General features: G+C 29.9%; 2 protein-coding genes across 3 annotated transcripts; one reads left to right on the top strand and one right to left on the bottom strand.

Annotated features, from left to right (window-relative positions):
• The first annotated feature begins 329 nt into the window (after positions 1 to 329).
• On the top strand, positions 330 to 4,760 carry LOC111027786 (ancient ubiquitous protein 1-like). Its single transcript, XM_022306209.1, has 9 exons — positions 330 to 555; positions 910 to 1,050; positions 1,122 to 1,269; positions 1,333 to 1,511; positions 1,587 to 1,748; positions 1,828 to 1,948; positions 2,030 to 2,198; positions 2,867 to 2,964; positions 4,311 to 4,760. Exons 1-9 carry the CDS (start codon positions 512 to 514, stop codon positions 4,431 to 4,433), a joined length of 1,185 nt encoding a protein of 394 aa, XP_022161901.1. The 5' UTR covers positions 330 to 511; the 3' UTR covers positions 4,434 to 4,760.
• A 216-nt stretch (positions 4,761 to 4,976) lies between these two features.
• Positions 4,977 to 13,736, bottom strand: LOC111027771 (DDB1- and CUL4-associated factor 10). Of its 2 annotated transcripts, XM_022306191.1 has the most exons (9): positions 12,639 to 13,736; positions 11,720 to 11,833; positions 11,029 to 11,226; positions 10,782 to 10,956; positions 9,907 to 10,056; positions 9,667 to 9,842; positions 9,426 to 9,607; positions 8,355 to 8,366; positions 4,977 to 7,031 (listed from the first exon to the last, which is right to left on the bottom strand). In XM_022306191.1, the coding sequence occupies exons 1-9, from the start codon at positions 12,881 to 12,883 to the stop codon at positions 6,358 to 6,360; spliced, it is 1,926 nt and encodes a 641-aa protein (XP_022161883.1). In that variant the 5' UTR covers positions 12,884 to 13,736; the 3' UTR covers positions 4,977 to 6,357. The 2 variants fall into 2 exon arrangements, with proteins under 2 accessions (XP_022161883.1, XP_022161889.1); XM_022306197.1 differs by lacking the exon at positions 8,355 to 8,366 and having other exon boundaries at positions 12,639 to 13,728.
• Positions 13,737 to 18,496: the final 4,760 nt, after the last annotated feature.

The following is an 18,496-nucleotide window of genomic DNA, read 5'->3' as shown; positions in this document are numbered from 1 at the left end:
ATTCAGCTTGGATCACCTACGTGGGCAATGTGCATGATGAGGTTGTGTCTAAGCCATGATTATAAATAACTTTAGTACTTTAGTCATATAAAGTTCTATAAAATCGTAGTCACGGATGTCAGTCTTAAGTTTTGTCCGTGATCGTGGTTTATTCAGTCCACGAATTAAAATGTCTTCGTCATTATTCGTGAATTCGTGATTCAGGCCAAGCAGGCAGCTGATATTTACAAGTTACAACGGAGCCATGAACCAAGTATATGATTATGATACCATACTCGTTATCAACGTTTTAGTATTATAATTGATAACTCAATGATAATTTAATCTACTCTGTCTCTGTGGTAAATATATTATCGTATAATGTATTTATATTTAATACTTTAATATTATGTTTTTTTAAAAAATTTTTTATAATAATTAATAACTTTACTGTTTAAGAACACATTCGGGCCTTAGAAATCCATTTAAATATTTTGTTTCACGTATAGATCAACACAATATCTTTTGAACAATGAGCCCCAATATCGAAGTTGAAAATTTAGTGGAAAAATCAAGGTGAGCAATTATTGTTGTGTTCTGATTTCTAGTTTTTAGTTGGTTTCTTTTAGTTTTTTACTCTTGAGTATTTATCATAGCAAATTACATAAAAAAATCTGTCGAGAGCTCGATATATTTTGTAGGATATTTTGTTTGTAAGGCTAAATGTATACTAATGTCACATATCCTCATTATATAAATATGTCAATTATTTCAGTTCAATGTATTAACCTTTTATTATTAGTGAAGACTGTAAGGATATTTTAACTATTACACTGAAAAGGTTTTAGAAATGATTACCAATACCTTTATAAACTGCTATGTATTTTTTATAATGAATAATTTGAAAAATATAATGGTTTTAACTTTTAGGTTTCCAAAGACTGTAAATGAAACACTAGGACTAATTGCTTATTTTCCATTTGGAGTCATCCTAGTGGTTTTAAGAGTTTTTATTGCAATACATGCAATACTTTTAACAGTGATATTGAGCAATTACCCAAATATCCGCAGGTATATTACATTTATAAATTTACTGTTCATTAATATGATTTTTTTATAATGACTATGATTTATGTTCATAGACCACTTCTAAAAATTATGTCAGGTGTTCTTGGATTAATTGTGGTTGAAAAAGAAAACTCTTCAATTAAGAACAGCAGAGTGTTGGTTTCAAATTATTTGTCATTATTTGATCATATTGCGTTGCATTTGGCCACAGGAAGTTTTACTGTATGTACAGAACTATCAATTATAAATCATCATAGTTTTTAAATTTGTATTTCAAATTTTCAGCCAACTACTGTATTCAGTAGACCTGTGGCATTGTATTTTGGGCTGATTTCTACATTGACTAACGATAATCTTACAACAGAGAGCACTGTATTAAAACAGTTTTTAGCTAATGATAATAAAAAATCATTGCTCTTATTTCCAGAAGGAGCTTCTACTAATGGAAAATGTGCTTTACTTAGGTAAGTATCAACATGTTTAGTTATTTAATTTTAGATAATTACTGTAATAATTGTTTTTGTCTATCAATAAACTAGATTTTCTAATGTACCAGCTTTAATAAGCGACAATTTACAACCAGTAGCTTTAACAATTACTCGACCATCATTTGCAAATATTAATATATCAGTGCTCGGATCAAAAAATTTCACAGAAATATTTTGGTTTTTTTTCGTTCCATTCACCAAATTTGAGTATAAGTAAGTAAACTGTTGTCTGCTTTAATTTGTACCTATATAATTTAATATCAAATTCAAAATATTTTAAAAACATCTACAGACTTCTAGAGGTGATTCAAAGATCCGAAGATGAGTCTAACGAAACATTCATGTCCAGGGTGGAAACAGCCATTTCACAAGAACTCAACATATCTACTTCAAATATTACTAAGAATGATAAAGTATGATAATAAACATGTTGAATTATTAGCATAGAATAACATTATTATGACGTGTTGGAAATAATCAAACTTTAATTTTAGGTTGAATATAAAAAAAAATACTTTTTGGAGTTGGCAGAAAATGCTAGAAAGCAAAACAGACATGTAACCCTGGATAATTTTGAAGAGGATCCTGAAATATTAAGAATGGCTGCACAAGTTACTGATGTTCTTCCATACGTTCCTCAGAATGTTATTGTTGCCAACCTTAGTATGCCAACTAATAAACTTCTATAAATTGTCTTTTAAAAGTTATAACCAGGGCTTCTAAGCTTATGCATTTCCTCATCAATCTAGCCAAGTCATATTACATTTTAGGTAACATATAAATACATTTGCTTCAAGATTAACAAGATTCAATATAAGAAGTGTTATTTTGCATACATTGGATACTTCAAGTTTTTTGCCATCACCATGATTTGTTTTCTTCATTTAAAGATCATTATTTTTATTTAAAATTATTGTTAATTGTTGATGTGAGTAGGTATCCATAATTTAAAAACGGAATTTTTTCGATATCTCAAAATACTACCATACTTTATTACTACATTTTAATATTAAAATAAATTCTTAGATAGCTAAATGGTAAAAATAAGGGTCAAACTGCCAGTTCAATGAAAACAACTATTAACAAACACATGAACAAAAAAAGTACTCATTATTCATACAAGTTGCTTAAATATTAGGACGACATTGACTTTTGTTTAAAAAGTAAAATTTTTTCATAGTTTTTATTTTTCAAGATCATAGTTGTATTCATTTTTTAAGCATATTTTAGTGCATGAACCTACAAGCCCTAGTTATTACGCTATGACTATAATGTATCATTTATGAATTATGAGTCTACAATATCATTGAATGATATTTTTTATTTCATAGGGCGAACAAGATGTGTTGACATAACAATTACAAATATACTTGATGGCACTATTAAGTTTACTCCATTGCCACAGTCTTCCAAAGAACCAAAGACTACGGTAAGCCATGTTGTATTATGAAAATTATAATATAATGTTATTAAATACACCACTGCTTTAAATACTCATACCATAGTCATTTAAAGATATTATATTATGTCTACAACTTTAACAGAAAATTTTTTTTCAAGTACTTTTACGTATTCAGCGATAATATAGGCATATAGCTAGTTGCTTATTGCCAAATTTTGATTATGATTTCGATATATAAAGAATCTATGACCAATTATTCCATTAAACTGATTATATATTAACAATTACTTAGTCAAATTAATTCAGAGTTCAGTCATTACATTTGTTTTTTCATAAATTATAATCATTTTTTAGTATAATAGTATAAAATATTCTTGCTTTACCTAAGTTCTATAAAGTCAGGGTTATCATCAAAACAAAGTGTGTGAATAAAATAAATAAGAAGGATTAGGTATACTAAAATGATTGATTGAAAAATTAACACTTGTGATGATTATAATTAAGTACAGGAAGCTGTCTATTTATGTAGAATTACATCACTGGGCGCTCAGTCAATATTTAGTTAATTGAGCAATTATTATGAATCTTCCTATAGATGAGTACATTATTGTAAGTTGTAATGTCAAGTTTTTCCTGTTTCTTAGTTTTGTATTTAAATTTGAGAAATCAATTTAAGTTACACTATAATATGAATGCGTTGGTCTATATAAATTGTATTTAGTTTAAGATGATATCAACGCAATATTTATTTTCTTTTTCAAATCCACTCTCAACATAGAAAAACCGTATAACAATTTAAAGAGTATTTTTGAGTGTTTGATATATCGGTTTTATTGTTTTGTTATTATTGACTTTATATTCAACATTAAAAATAAGTAATTTTTTTTGAAATTTAAATGAATATTTAATTGGTTTGAGACAATTTAAGTGTGCTGACATTAAAGTACCTACTATTTGTTTTGAAATGAGTTTATACCTATTATTCCTATTATCTGTGAAACTAACATTTATGACCAACATGGTTGGCTTAAAGCACATGAAAATGATGTATCTGCAATGAGAGGCAATTAAGTGAATAATAAGGGGTGGCATTTTAACCTTAGATATTATGGAAAAATTTTAAGACGTACAGGACAGCAAAATACTTAAGCCTGACTAATAATATTGACTCAAAGCTAACATTTGTTTGACAAAAAATAATTGTAACCATTAGCCATCGTGTGAACCCATTTTATATTTGGCTTATAAGTTATAAATCATTTGGGTCACGAGTAAGAGGACAAATTAAGTTTCACTCTTAGTCTTTAGATTATTTATAATTTACCTATGTAGTAGCTTTGCATTGTTATGATTATTGTGGTTTAATTTTATAGTCCAAAAAAACGGAACCCAATAATTTTGGAGTTGGATCATTCATGGAGAGGAAAGCAAAATTGATTGATGAAGCCCGCCAACGGTACATCAAAAAACATGGACTTCATCACTTAGTCCAGTGACTCATACCAGTGTAGGTGATGGCTAAAAGAGGACAACGGCGTACTTCATCATCATTGTGAACATTTCCCAGTTAAATTAATTTGAACGCTCTGGTTACTTTTTTTTTTAAATTTAATTTTTACGGAAATGGAGCAGGTACTTATTGGATTCTATAAAATGCATCTATCCTTTGTACGAATGTTAACGCAACTCTTATTAAATAAATTACTACTATAGACAATATTTATATATTGTATTATTACCTACTAACTTTTTGTTATACTTTTATTTCTTAAGTGAAAACATTATTGTCATTTGATTGTATTCTTAACGTGTGCATACATGTTGCATGTATAAATACTAAATAGAACACATACACAGATCAAGTAGTGTTGTTTTATGATATGTTTGTAAATCGATTTATTATTTTAGGTAATCATTTTTATTTGTTTTTTATATAAATATACATATTATATTTATCTAATAATATTATATTTATGGTTATAAGACTATTAACAACTTGTATTACGTTATTTTTAAATGATATACAATATACACGTTAATTCGAGCTTTACAAATAGCATTTTATTTTATTATATAATATATCTGGGTACATTAGGAGTATTTTGGCGTCAGTAAAAAACTAACATAGTAAGCCTTCAAAAAGGAAAAACAAAATCAAAATCGACAGTGCAGAGGAATAGTGATGCCCGTAAGTGTGTTCGAAAAGGAGTAAACACGAGACAGTATCGAAAACCAATATTACATAATTAATATATTACTACATATAGTTATATATATGTGTATGATATATATATATATACATAGAGTATGTACTATGATACAATTTTTGTTGTTTTTTTTATTGCTTTGAATACAAATGTTTAATAATAATAATAATAATAATATAATAATAAATTTTGATATAGTATTTAATCCCGTATATACATTAACATGAGGTAATTATAATGAAAAACAAACAATAATAATAATATACATTATTATCAGAAGAATATTATGTTACAGAGAGAATCTAGCAAAAACTTCTTAGTTGTAAGCGTCGATAACATTATATTTTACTATTTAGATAAAACAAAAATTATTTTTTAAGGCACCTTATAATAATTAGACAAAGCTAGAATGCACTTACCCGAGATTATTAACAATAACAGAGTAGGTTGTAGTTGTAATAACCAACTAGTTCTTTTAAAATGGGTTCATCAACATTGGTAATAAACCACTTGTAATGAACGGTGTAATAGAAACAAATTGTGAGAATTAATAACATTTATCATGATAACCGAATATTGTTGAAGTTATATCAACTGCATTGATTCTGTTATAGTGTTTTCAAACTTTTCAAAATAATCGGTTCACTCATTAAAATGCTTACCAAAGCTTATTGTATCAAGTTGCTGAGAGTTTTCCGAGAACTGAGATTTGAAATGTGCTACAATGAGTCACTGCATAGCTTTAAAGGTCTAGTGGTATAAAAAAGATTATGTATCAAAATGTACAAACAGTTAAAAATTATCTAGATAAAGAAATTGTATTTCATCGTTGTCATTATGACTTTAAAAAAAAAAAAAATAAGAAAGATAAAAATATATGATTTTTATACAGTCTCTTACTTATTGAGCATACATCTTTTGCGTACAAGTGGCTAACTTTGAATATAATTCATTACATCTGTACGAAAAAAACTTAACTCATTTGGTGTACACTAGACCTTAAACATTCTTTATGAATATAATCGTCAAAATATTCAATACAAGTAACATATTTATACATGAGAAGATATGTTGTCTTTGTATGTCCTAGACATACAGTGGCATTAAATTGTAACGTTAGAACAAACAAAAAAAATGTATTATTCAAATCTTGAATAGTAGATTATTATAAATAAAAAACATTACATACATACAACAGTAGAGTCATTAAGTATTATAGTCTCGGTTGGTACCAAACGATTCGACCAGCTAAACAACCAGATACGAGCAGAGGGTGGACAGGCGAGAATTTGGTACAGAGTACAATGTTAGAGTGAGACACATTTGTACCGATCTCATGAAGTTTTACACCTGGCAGTTTTGGAAGCAAAGTAGACAATTCATCACAGTTGGGTGAAAATGATAACAGTCTTACTCCATGACTGAAGGGTGAGCATATTAGACGTCCATCACTAGAATAACATAGTTCTTTGATATACCCTCTACCCACATTAGCCTCTTCAATAAAATGTGTAAGACGGTTAAAATTTTTGTGAATTTTATGATTAGGGGGCACCTGAAATCTATTCATACAATTTAGAACATAGTTGTTACGACGTTGCCTATTGTTAATAAACACCACTGCGTCTGTGCCAGTTCCTACTTCCACAGTACTACGCCTACTTGGCCGAGTGATATCAATTCTAGAATTTGGGGGTAGATAACCACCACGCATTCTATCAGGTCCGCGATTATTCCGGTTAAATAATACTGTGACTAATCGTTCTGAAGACGCATCATCATCTGCTATCATTTCTTCTATGTCGTCTTGGTCTTGATCTTGTAATCCAGTTGCACTGCGCACAATCCGGACACCAGAATATGTGCCTAATATTCTCTCACGTCCTTCTACAATATCAATTTTAAATATTAATTATGTAATCTATAAAATTAATATTCAAGGTAGAATATTATTAAAATACTTTATTATCTCAGAATATTTATTATCTTAGTACAGTAAAACCTCTTTATAACGGACCCTCTGTTAGACGGAACCCTCCTTATAACGGAAAATGTCAATAGTCCCGGTTCAAATAATATATAAAATTGAACTCTTTAAGACGGAACCTCTACAAAACGGAAACGGAAAATGTTCGTAATCCAATTAGTAAAAATACCCTCTGTTAAACGGAAAATAGAATTATTTAAAGATAAATTACATACACTTACATAAGTATAAACATAGCCATTGGTAATTGGCAAGTCTAAAAAACCACGGTGTTTTAAGAACATGGACATTTCTTCGTTACCTGTCATATGGAAATTTAATAAAAAAGCCTGGATGACAACAGAGATAATGGAGCAGTGGTTGCGTTATTTTAACGCAGATATGCGATCTCAGAATAGAAACGTCCTAATATTCTTAGATAATGCTGCATGTCACCCAAAGATCGAACTATCTAATACGAAAATACTTATGTTGCCCCCAAATACCACATCGATCACCCAACCAATGGATCAAGGAGTGATTTACACGTTCAAGTCTTACTATCGTAAGTTTTTGCTACAATCGTTATTATGCAAGATGGATAATTGTTCTTCAGCTCATCAGCTCGCTAAATAAATAAGTGCTTTGGATGCAGTCAATTGGATAGCGTTGGCTTGCGATAATGTAAAAGCTGAATGTGTACAAAATTGTATAAATTGTATTTACCTAAAATATAATTTTTTTAATACATACGTACACATACATAAATTCTTGAAACATTTTTTTTTTACCTCTCTAAGACGGAAAACTCTTTATAACGGAAAAATTGTTGGTCCCAAGCGATTCCGTTATAGAGAGGTTTTACTGTATATATGATTTTATTATAATAATTATTCTGTATGATTTATCAATATATAAATTTGAGAAAAACAGTAAAATTGAAAGAATAATAAGCAATCTTCTACTTCTCTAAACATTAAACATTTATCCGTGTTCATCTAATTTGTTCAATTTAAAATGCAAGGAAAAAATACACTGTATTATAATTGTATAAAAATAGAAAGTAAATCAACTTAAGTTAGTAATTGTGAAGGGTGGATAGTAATTGAAAAATATGAAAAGTATAAATTATTATAAAATCAATAACATTCTGAAATAAGATATGGTTTTACAAAACTAGTCTAGTCTGTTCAGGTTAAAAATTAACCACTCTCGCACATGCATGTTAGTATTGTCGAACTCACCTGCTGTAGGAGCTATTTATGAGTGGGGATGCACAGACATAAACAGTATATGGTTTACTTTTAACCTGAATATATTATGTAAATGGTAAGTACTGGTTTGATATTGCATGACCAAAATTAGAACTAGAGATGAGAGTAATTTATCAAACAATATACATATACAGATATAAATATGAGATTTTAACTGGTAAAACCTCCACTATGGGGAAAATGCATAGGCTTGTCCAGCAATGATTAGGTTAACTTTATATCTAAATACACTGCTAGAAGGTTATTGGACGTTTAGATAAAGGAAGAAGTATCTTACATCATAAAAAAGTTGTTTTCAAAAATCTCTGTAGATTAAATATAAAAAAAAAAGAATTTTTTGAATAAAAATTCAAACATAAAACATAAACATGTTATCAATTTACAGATGTAAAAAAAATCTAGTCCATTTATTACAATTTAATCATAAATATTTTTTTTCATAATTTATTAAAATTAATTGTTTTATTTTCTTGAATTCAAACAATATTATTATCATAATAAGATAAATAAATTTCTTATTATTTGGGGTTGAATATTTCTTTTCTCCATATTCAGTGCATATTTTGAATTCTGAGCAAGGAATGTATTGATTTTACAATGATATTTTTATTTTTGTGTCTGTCATTGCCTTTTTGACTAGCAAAAATATTTAATCGTTTTTTTTTTTAAATAACAAAGTATATTTAATTCCAACTTCCAAGGGAGGTTTAAAGTAAAAAATTTGCAGTACTTTTCTTAATAATTTGAAAAAAAATAATGGGGGAAAGTAGGTAATTGCTTTGAAGTTTAGTGTATTTCATTATTGAGTAAGTCACTGTAATTAATTATATTAGGATAAATCATTGAATTCCAACAACTGATTTGAAGTTAAGACAGTCTGTAAGTCTATATTGTAGATTTTTAGTGTTTATCACTCATCAATCAATGATAGGTAATAATATGTATTGTAAAATGAACTAACTTAAGTGCATTAGGCAATACAAACCAGTACTTATATGTAAATATGTATGATTTTAAATTTTAATAATAGATTATACATGCCTGATAAGTATCTTAAACTTCTTATGCGATTACCACTATTGACATTCATCATTGCTTCCCATAAGTCAGCTTGACGGTTGCCTCTAGTTGGGCCTAACACAGAAAATGGTATCATACTACTTATGCCAACACTTATGTCTCGAGGAATCACAACATGTGTACGTCTGTGAAGTCTTCCTTCCCTAAAGAGAAAAAAAAAATTGTATATCACTTTCAAATTGTATGTTTAATAGTTTATTACATTGGGTCATCAGCTAAGGAATGTTCCAATGAGTTTGCTTCTTCAGAACTCATTTCTTCTGGTTCATCTTGTTGTTTAGGAACGGCAAAGTCTTGTATATCGTGTACACATGTCCATTCAGACTGTTCATCTGTGGTAACATTTCGACTTAATACATTCCAACCTTGTGGATGTACCTATTAAAATGTTTATTGTTTAAATTACTTGGATTTATAAAAAAATTAATTATTTAAGTATTACCTGGATAGAAGATATTATTTCGGCATCATCATTTCTAGGAAAATCTACAATGAATTCAACACGGTTTCGTTTACGAGTAAACATGTGAGTGTGAGCAGCTGCATTAGGAATGGTAGTCTTACTCAACTGCATCAAACGGTACATATTTGGCTAGAAATAATATTTTAAGGTGTTTAACAATTTTATTTATTAATTATTATTCAAAACTTAATAATAAGATATGTTTATTATTTTAATATTAACCAAAGATATTCAGAATATAAGTCTTAAAAACCTAAAATATGTGGTATAATAAATAAGTTCCACCGAATGATGCGTTTAGTAAATGAGAACCTCTCAAGTCTTTAAGTCTTAGTCTTTGTCTAATATCATATTTATTATAATGTTTGTCTGTTATCTTATTCCGTTTAACTGTACTTTGGGCTAGTCCCGTAATGTAAAATAAAATAAAATAAAATAAGTTATATTCTGTATACTGACTAAATGTGAAATAAAATGTATGTAGATTAATATGTTGTTAATAATAAATGAAAAAAAATTAATTAAAGTGATATACCTAATAATCAAACACATAGTTTTATATTAATTCTCCCTCAAATTATTTTAATAGGAAATGGTTTTTGTACAAACAAATACATAAATCACAATGCCTTATATGGTAATTTATAATATTAGAAGATAATTTTTTTCTAATCAAAGCAATTATTAATGTCACTTTTGTTGCTATACATTTAAGTAGGTAATAGAAATTTGTTTGATAAGTTTCTAGCCCATAATTACAACAAAGTTATTATTATTTTGCTAAAATTTAAATTGCACGATTATGCCAAATAAACTAACTTATAAATATAAGATATTTTAAATATAAAAATTACTTTGAATCCTTGAATATCTGTACCAAGTGTCTCCAAGTCTAAATTGTTTATAAGTAAAATAAAGCCACTTGTTGTGCAGACAATTAACTTGCTAGAGTCAGGTAGAAGTTTAATACGCATCAGTCCGTTAATGTGACATACAGAATTATTAGGAACTCTTCCTTCTTCTGAATAACTATATCAAAAACAAACAATAATTTTGGTAAACAGAATTTATGTTTATTTTTATATAGCTGATTATATATACCTATTAATGTCCCATGTGTAAATTTGCCCATCAAATCCACTGGAAACAAGTAAATTGTCCTTTGCTGAATATTCAATACTTTTTACCCAATTGCAATGTCCTCTCAATACTCTTATGTTGTCTTTAAGATTTCGAACATCCCATAATGCTATTGTTGTGTCATCACTACAAGTTGCAAACATACGAGAGTCCAAAAACCTAGAATAAATCATTTTTATGAATATTATTAAGGAAAATAATTTAAGAACTCTATATTAAACTATTAAACAATTCTTTTAAGACTAAAAATTGTAATAGTTGTAACTTTTTATATTTTTCTGTAAAATAATTGTTAAAGCATTACACTCAAATCAATAAACTATTTTTTTTGATCCTAAATATTTGTGAGAAGAAAAAAACGAATTGATGTTATAAACGCAAAAAAATTATAAAAGTGAACATACATATATTTATAAATAAAAGAATAATAATTGTTAGTGATGATGTAAATTTCTAATTGTACATCATGTCCTAAAACAAAATATATATTAATACCTACCTAATTGTCAAAAGCTATACGATATAGTACACGATCTAGGTTTGTTCCCCTCTAGTCACAATGATATAATATAATAGGGTACTTTTTTTCTCTTTAATTAAAGTTTTATTTATAAAAAGTACATTTAAGATACACAATTTATTAGATACTTACTTTATACAATTAACACAATCATTATGTGCTTTTTTTATTGATGTTATATACTTTTGAGTTACAGGATCGAATAACATAATGCTCTTCTTTTCACATGCTGCTGCCAGTATTTTCCTAAAAACACGGTGAATTATCATTAAATAATTTATTCCTAATATTTATAGGGCATTATACATTATTATTTTTTTTTGTTGTTTATGGTTTCTATAAATGAATTGAATTAAAATTAAATTTGTTTTAACTGTATTAGGTATTTTTCAAAATATTGCAATAGCTAAAAATGATTTAATCAAAGGTGAAGGTTATAATTGGTACTAGGCATTTGATGATATATATATATAAATATATAGGTACCTCTACTATATATAATTGACCATGATCAGAAAGGTTACTTTTTTTTTTTAGAATATTTGAATCTCAATAGAGTAGCATGTATACAACAAAATAATACATTTATTAATTCTAAATTTGAAAATTAAAAAAATGTTTCATATGCACTTCCTACACAAATGTTATGAAATAATACAAAAAAGCATCATTGTATACAGTATTTATACAAGCTTGTATAAAGTATTTTCCAACTAATTTAAAGATAAGATGTTTTTTGCATTTTGTAAAATATGTCTTAACAAAGTTTCATCAATGGGTAGTTTCTTCAATCAAGACTCCTGACTATTAAATACCTATAATCCTTCACTTGTGCTTATTTTCAAATTGTAAATGTATTATGTACAATGTTTTGTTATGCATAATATAATATGTCTAAAATAATCAAATCGGTCAATTAAAACAGAAATGACACTATAGGTAATATAATTGCCTTGATGCAACACATTGTGATACATACACTTATGTAGGTACAACCAACTATAAAAAATGACAATTTCAAGGTACCTAAAAAGTGGATAATAGTGCTTACCCATCTGGGGAGAATTCCAAATTGAATATACCAGCCGGATTAGTAATGTCATTGTTCGAAACGTCGTATTCCCATTTGGCGATGGGGTATATAGACGTGTACATTTCGCAGTGTAAACGACTTTGATCGCCATACTTGGGTCGGAACCCGTACTCGCGATTACGCAAATATGTGTCGCGGAAGTTGGTGCAACGTCTGCGTTTGACGCTCTGTAAACCGTCCGGATCGTAATATGTCGTACTCATGACGATTATGACAACAACGAAGAAGACAGGACTGTTAGTGTCTACGATCTACGAACATAAAACCGAGCGATGTGCACTTGGGCAGGCGGACCGCCGCCGCGAAATCGCAACCTCTTAAAAGTTGTCGACGACAAAAGTCGGACGACCGTTTCGAGTGACCGAAGACGGTGTGGTTCGTGACTGCGTGACCAAGGGGAATAAAAAAAAAAAAAAAACGATATTTTCGCAAAATGGTCGCGGTTAGGGGTTCGGCGACTGGACGTTATTTCATGTTGAGTGTACCAGCAGTATCGACTTTGCGCAATAGAAATCGAGAGTTGTAGTAGTTGAGTAGTGACTAGTGGCTATCAGCGAAAAAATAATAACTAACTTCTCGTTATCAACGATACCGTGTCGTTATCAGTTTATCAAAATCGTGATCCGTGATATTATAATTCCGATGATGCGTGTCGCCCGTTCATACTCCATGGCGTCTCGAAAACCGAAAAGCTATCCCAAACGTGTGCAACCGCGGCGGTGTTATAATTCCCGGCAATAATGTAATGAATTATTTACGAACAACCGTGCGGTTTACTACGATCAACTCGGTCACAGAATCGCCACAAATTTATACAAACGACGACGACGACAACAACAACAACAACCACGGCGAATATTAATATCACGCGATACACTCGTCGACGTTAAGCACGTTCGTCCGTGTGTCGATTCGACGCTGTCACGCGCTGACTGGGCTGCTGGAGGTGGCCGTCGACGGTACCCACGAAATCGCGCGCCGCACCGGTCGCGAGCGTAAGAGAGTGTTTCGTTTGTTTTTCGACAACAGCTGCTGCGACGGTGAATATAATACGCTTACGCAACTACACACGACGACTACGGCACGAGCCACGAGCTCGACGGACGCGATAGTTTTTCGTGCGTCCGGCGCTATGTCGCAACTCAGTAGCATAAATATTAAATATTATGTCAGTGGTATCACAGCGATCGTAACGAGTAACGACGGCCGTGATGAAGTCGTCGGACGTATTTTTGGACGGTCGCGACACGACGCCCGAACGCTCTGCCGTGGTCGTGCCGTTTGAAAATTTCTAAAATCAAAACCCGTCGGGGTATCGACGACGCCGATATATTGTTCGATATTTTTCGGCCCGAACGAGTAGGAGCGACGACCACTTGTTTTGTCATAGATCGTCGAAAATGATAATATTACGTTATTGCTGTGCGTGCGGCGCGGTGAGGAGAGCGAAAAAACAACGCTAAATTGGAAAGTGTTCCTCGCGTTTTCACCGACGCCGCGGAGCTCGCCGGGGATTTTTTATCATTATATTCAGTTATTATAGGTACTATTCATACGCGCCGTTGCACTCTGTTAGGTACGACTGCGATGTACCTACACGGAATTATTATATTGATAATATTGTATTTTTAATTATTTTCATTATCGACGTAATACCTACCGATAATTCGTCAGTCGTCACAATTACTGGGTGCTAAACTTCAACTGTCGACTATAATAATTATTGTCCGCAGGACTCGAGGGGCTAATGGAAATCAGTACAAATTCTTAGCAACTTATCTACAGGTGATCACGGAAATCTTGTGGTAATCACGATAATCATTGGGAAATCATTGTATTTCTGGAATCGAGTGTGCACAATTTGGGGCAGTAATAATCGGGCGCAACTAGGCCACCAGGGAAATTTTTCTGGCGGAAGCGGGGCTAGAGCTGTATCAGCAGTACAGACCCCGTTACTTAACATTTTAAACTAAAATATGATTAAAAAACTGATGGGCTATGCCCTGTGTCCCTCCCTCCAAAAAAGCTCCCTTAATTGAGTCTTTACAGCGATTTATTTCTAGACAGGATTGCATGAAGGGGGGGGGGCGATCTTTTCAACAACAGTAATGTTATTATAAACGATGTTGCACAACGCGTTATAAATACAAAAATAATTATGATCTCGAGCTGTGAGCTGACTTCCAATGTCGACTTCGCCGTATTTATACATCCGACATCGTATAGGTACAGTTTTGGCGCGGTAGTCTTTACCTGTAAGCAGTAAGCTGTACGCTCCTCCTATATAATTTAATAAAATATAACATTTTCTATCTTTATCTGCTTACATGCATGCTACCCCGTTACAATTGCTGTTGCTTAATATTTGGTTTTTAGACTTATCTACACGTTATTGACAATTGTTTACCTGTCTTCAAACTTTTTCGGTATGACTGATATAGAACTGAGTGAATACCACGGTTTAAATAATAATTGCCGATGGACATAAAAAATAGGTGCGACTTTGGAACTTTGAGAAAAATATAATCTCGAATATAATATTGTAGACTGATGATAATAAAAAAGAATTCTAGAGTTCCTAAGACGTAATTATGTTAATGACTAAACCTCTGTCCATGCCAATAGGTGTTAAAATTTAAATTATAAATTTTCCTTTATAATATGTATTGTAGCTATAATACTCCTCCGGTTTCCTCTTTAATTATGTCTTAATCCTCAGGAGCGATTAAATAGAGCAGTAATAACGAATAAATAGGATCAGTATCATGTAATCATCATGAAGATTTGATATTGTAGGTACATTCTGAATAATCCGTTTAACTCCGTTATGTTACACTGTTATTACAGTTCATTGATCTATCATCAGATATAATATTATCTAGACATCTAGTGTATCTCATAGGTTTTTTTTTGTATTTTGATTTTATAGCGAGTTATGAGTTATGACAGGGGAAAACGGAGGCAACGTATCTTAATATTAGTTATTTAGGTCCATGATAAAATATTATTATAGCAATACAATTTTAAATACTTCTTACGTTGCTGCTGCATACCTAGTTCGTAGTATAATCAATGGGTGATTATTTTACTATCTATCTTAACTCATCTCTTATCGTTTCTTATTTGGTATTTGTAATTTAATTTACTGTGGATGGGTGAAATGGGTTCCATGGAGTGTCAAACCCTACACTCCTTATGGCCCTATAGAAACAAGCCTGAATAATATGCATAATGTATCTATTGATGCGTAAATGTTTATTTATCCATATTTCTAATTATTTTCAATATATATTTATTCATGAACTAATTATTTTCAATATATATTTATCCATGAAAGATATTTTACAACACTTCACATCCTTCCCTGATCCCTATTATAGTTACTAAAATATAACCTATAATAACAATGACTTAAAAACATAAATATAGCAAGAAGAAATAAATATTCATTTATTATCAAGTAGTTTATGTGTAATAACGAGATAATAAGAAGGAAGAATGTATTTACAATGTATTTACATTACATCCAATACAGCGCCTAAAGTAAATTAATTGATCGTAATAAAATAATAATTAATGTGTAATCGATTAAATTATATTTTGTAAGCCCAATGGCCCATGCAGGATCTTGTTTCAATATAAAAAATGATTATTACATTATTAAGCAAAATATGTCTCTTCTTCAGAATTTTCCTTTTGTTTTCTTTGTTTTTTACAATTCTATTTCTTTCTCTTTTTCAAGATCTTCATACAAACTTTTATTTTTTCTACTCCTTCTGGGACATGTCGTCATCGTGGAATTTAAATATAACTTCTATAGGTATATCAGCATTCAGCTTCCATTTCGGCTTCAATAATTCTGTAACAATAGTACCTACCGTTTATATCTTCAAGAACATCAGAAAAAGGTGACATTTATCACCAGAATCATTTGTAAAATTACAGTAAAATTTTCGGTCACATTAGGATCATCTCCTGTAAAATAGTTCTGGAACTCGAATATACCTAACATTTTCTTCTGTAACAGGTACCTATACCTAGTATTGGTTTGTACTGTTCAATTTCTAAATGTACTGTTATGCATTGGTCCTGTTTATTTATTGTAATAACGTTTAAGCTATTATTATCTTTCAAAATGCTATTAGAATTATTTTTATCGAGACTATTTTATGGGGTTCAACATTTTCTGCGTTTCAATGGACAAATCGCTGAGGCGAGCTGGTTTTTCCTTATGAGCCATTGATGTATATTTTGCCGGTCGAATAATTTTTTTGTATACCCATATGGCATTGGCATGGCTATATCCACTAAACGGATGCAATTAGTAGGTGAATCTCTTACCAAAGAACACATATTATTTCAAAAACTATTAACGGTTTGAACTTAAGATTGTGTATTTTTTTTTGTAAAACTTAAAGTTGTTTGCAAAAAAAAATTTTTGAAAAAATAATTACTCGTAAATATATTTTTTACAATACCTACCTACATAATTTCAGATTTTTCTGCTAGCCTGAAATATTAATTTTGTGCATTGAAATATTTTAATTACTTTTATAGAGAACTCTTAGTAATACAATATGTTGAATTAATTTTTGCTAAAAATATTGCATTCGAAAATATCATTGCGTGTATACAATATAATAATATGCGATCAAAGTTTCAAGTACCTACGAGTAATATTTTAAATTACAATAAAATAACTAAAATCGTTATTTTTTGTTATTTCATACAGATTTGAACTTCAAATATAGATCTAGATTATTTATAAAAAAACTGTGTTTATATAATTTTTAGATTTATTGACTACAGTATGAACTACTTATGAGAAATTTAAAAAAACTTGTTTAAATGTTCAATTTTTAATTGAGAAAATTAAAGATCTAATATATTTTTAACTGAAAAATAATTTATACATTTTATTGATTTTAACGAATTTTGTCAACATTAGAATTTCAAAAGCTTATAACAAAATCACGCCTGTGTATCTTTATTATCTTTAATTTTCTATAATAACAACTTATGTGGCACGTTTGGTTCAATTTTCAAGCCTTCTAACTCGGCCTTTTGAACAATTGAACTATAATTTATAATACATGCACATGTTATAGTAAAATATAAATACCGTAATGGTGGTGCCTAATGCCTATCATTACAACACCAAAGTGTCGAAGTGGACATTCCTATGGCATGGCAAGTATACACAATACACAAATATTTGGCAAGTACACCAGTCATGTGGATCTGGCATTAGACATGTCAAATGGCAGGCTTAGAGATCAGATAAACAATATTACAATTTACAATGACTATACACTGATTTAAGTTTAGTAAGTAGAGTAACAGTGTTTATACAAACAAGGACATGTTAAATACAGTTAAATCTTTAAACATAAAATAGGTACTACTGGTCAAATACAATTACATTATTATTTTCTTCAAGAAAAATAAGTCAAATATCACTTTATTGTTAAACACGATATTCTCTACAATTTAATTCAATAACAGCATTGAGATTAATAGTGTCTATACTTACTAACACAATGGACATTTCCGTGTCCGAAGACTACGAACGTAAAACGTAATAATTAATAAATCATAACCACGAACTAAGTTATAGTCCTCATAGATAATTTAAAGCTACATATAAACCTACTAAACCTACTATATATTATGCTAATTAGTAACTACAATAATAATGATTATTATTCTAATTAAATCGGTGACACAGAAGTGTTTAAAATTTACTATGACATGGACATCAAGCTACCCCCAACATCCTATCCCCCCTTTTTTAAATTTTATAATTAGCTACAAAT

The sequence above is a fragment of the Myzus persicae genome, unplaced genomic scaffold (genome assembly GCF_001856785.1).
Source record: "Myzus persicae strain clone G006 unplaced genomic scaffold, MPER_G0061.0, whole genome shotgun sequence".
NCBI lineage: Eukaryota > Metazoa > Arthropoda > Insecta > Hemiptera > Aphididae > Myzus > Myzus persicae.
Note: the sequence above shows the minus strand (reverse complement) of the source record. Positions and strands in the feature narration are given on the sequence as shown.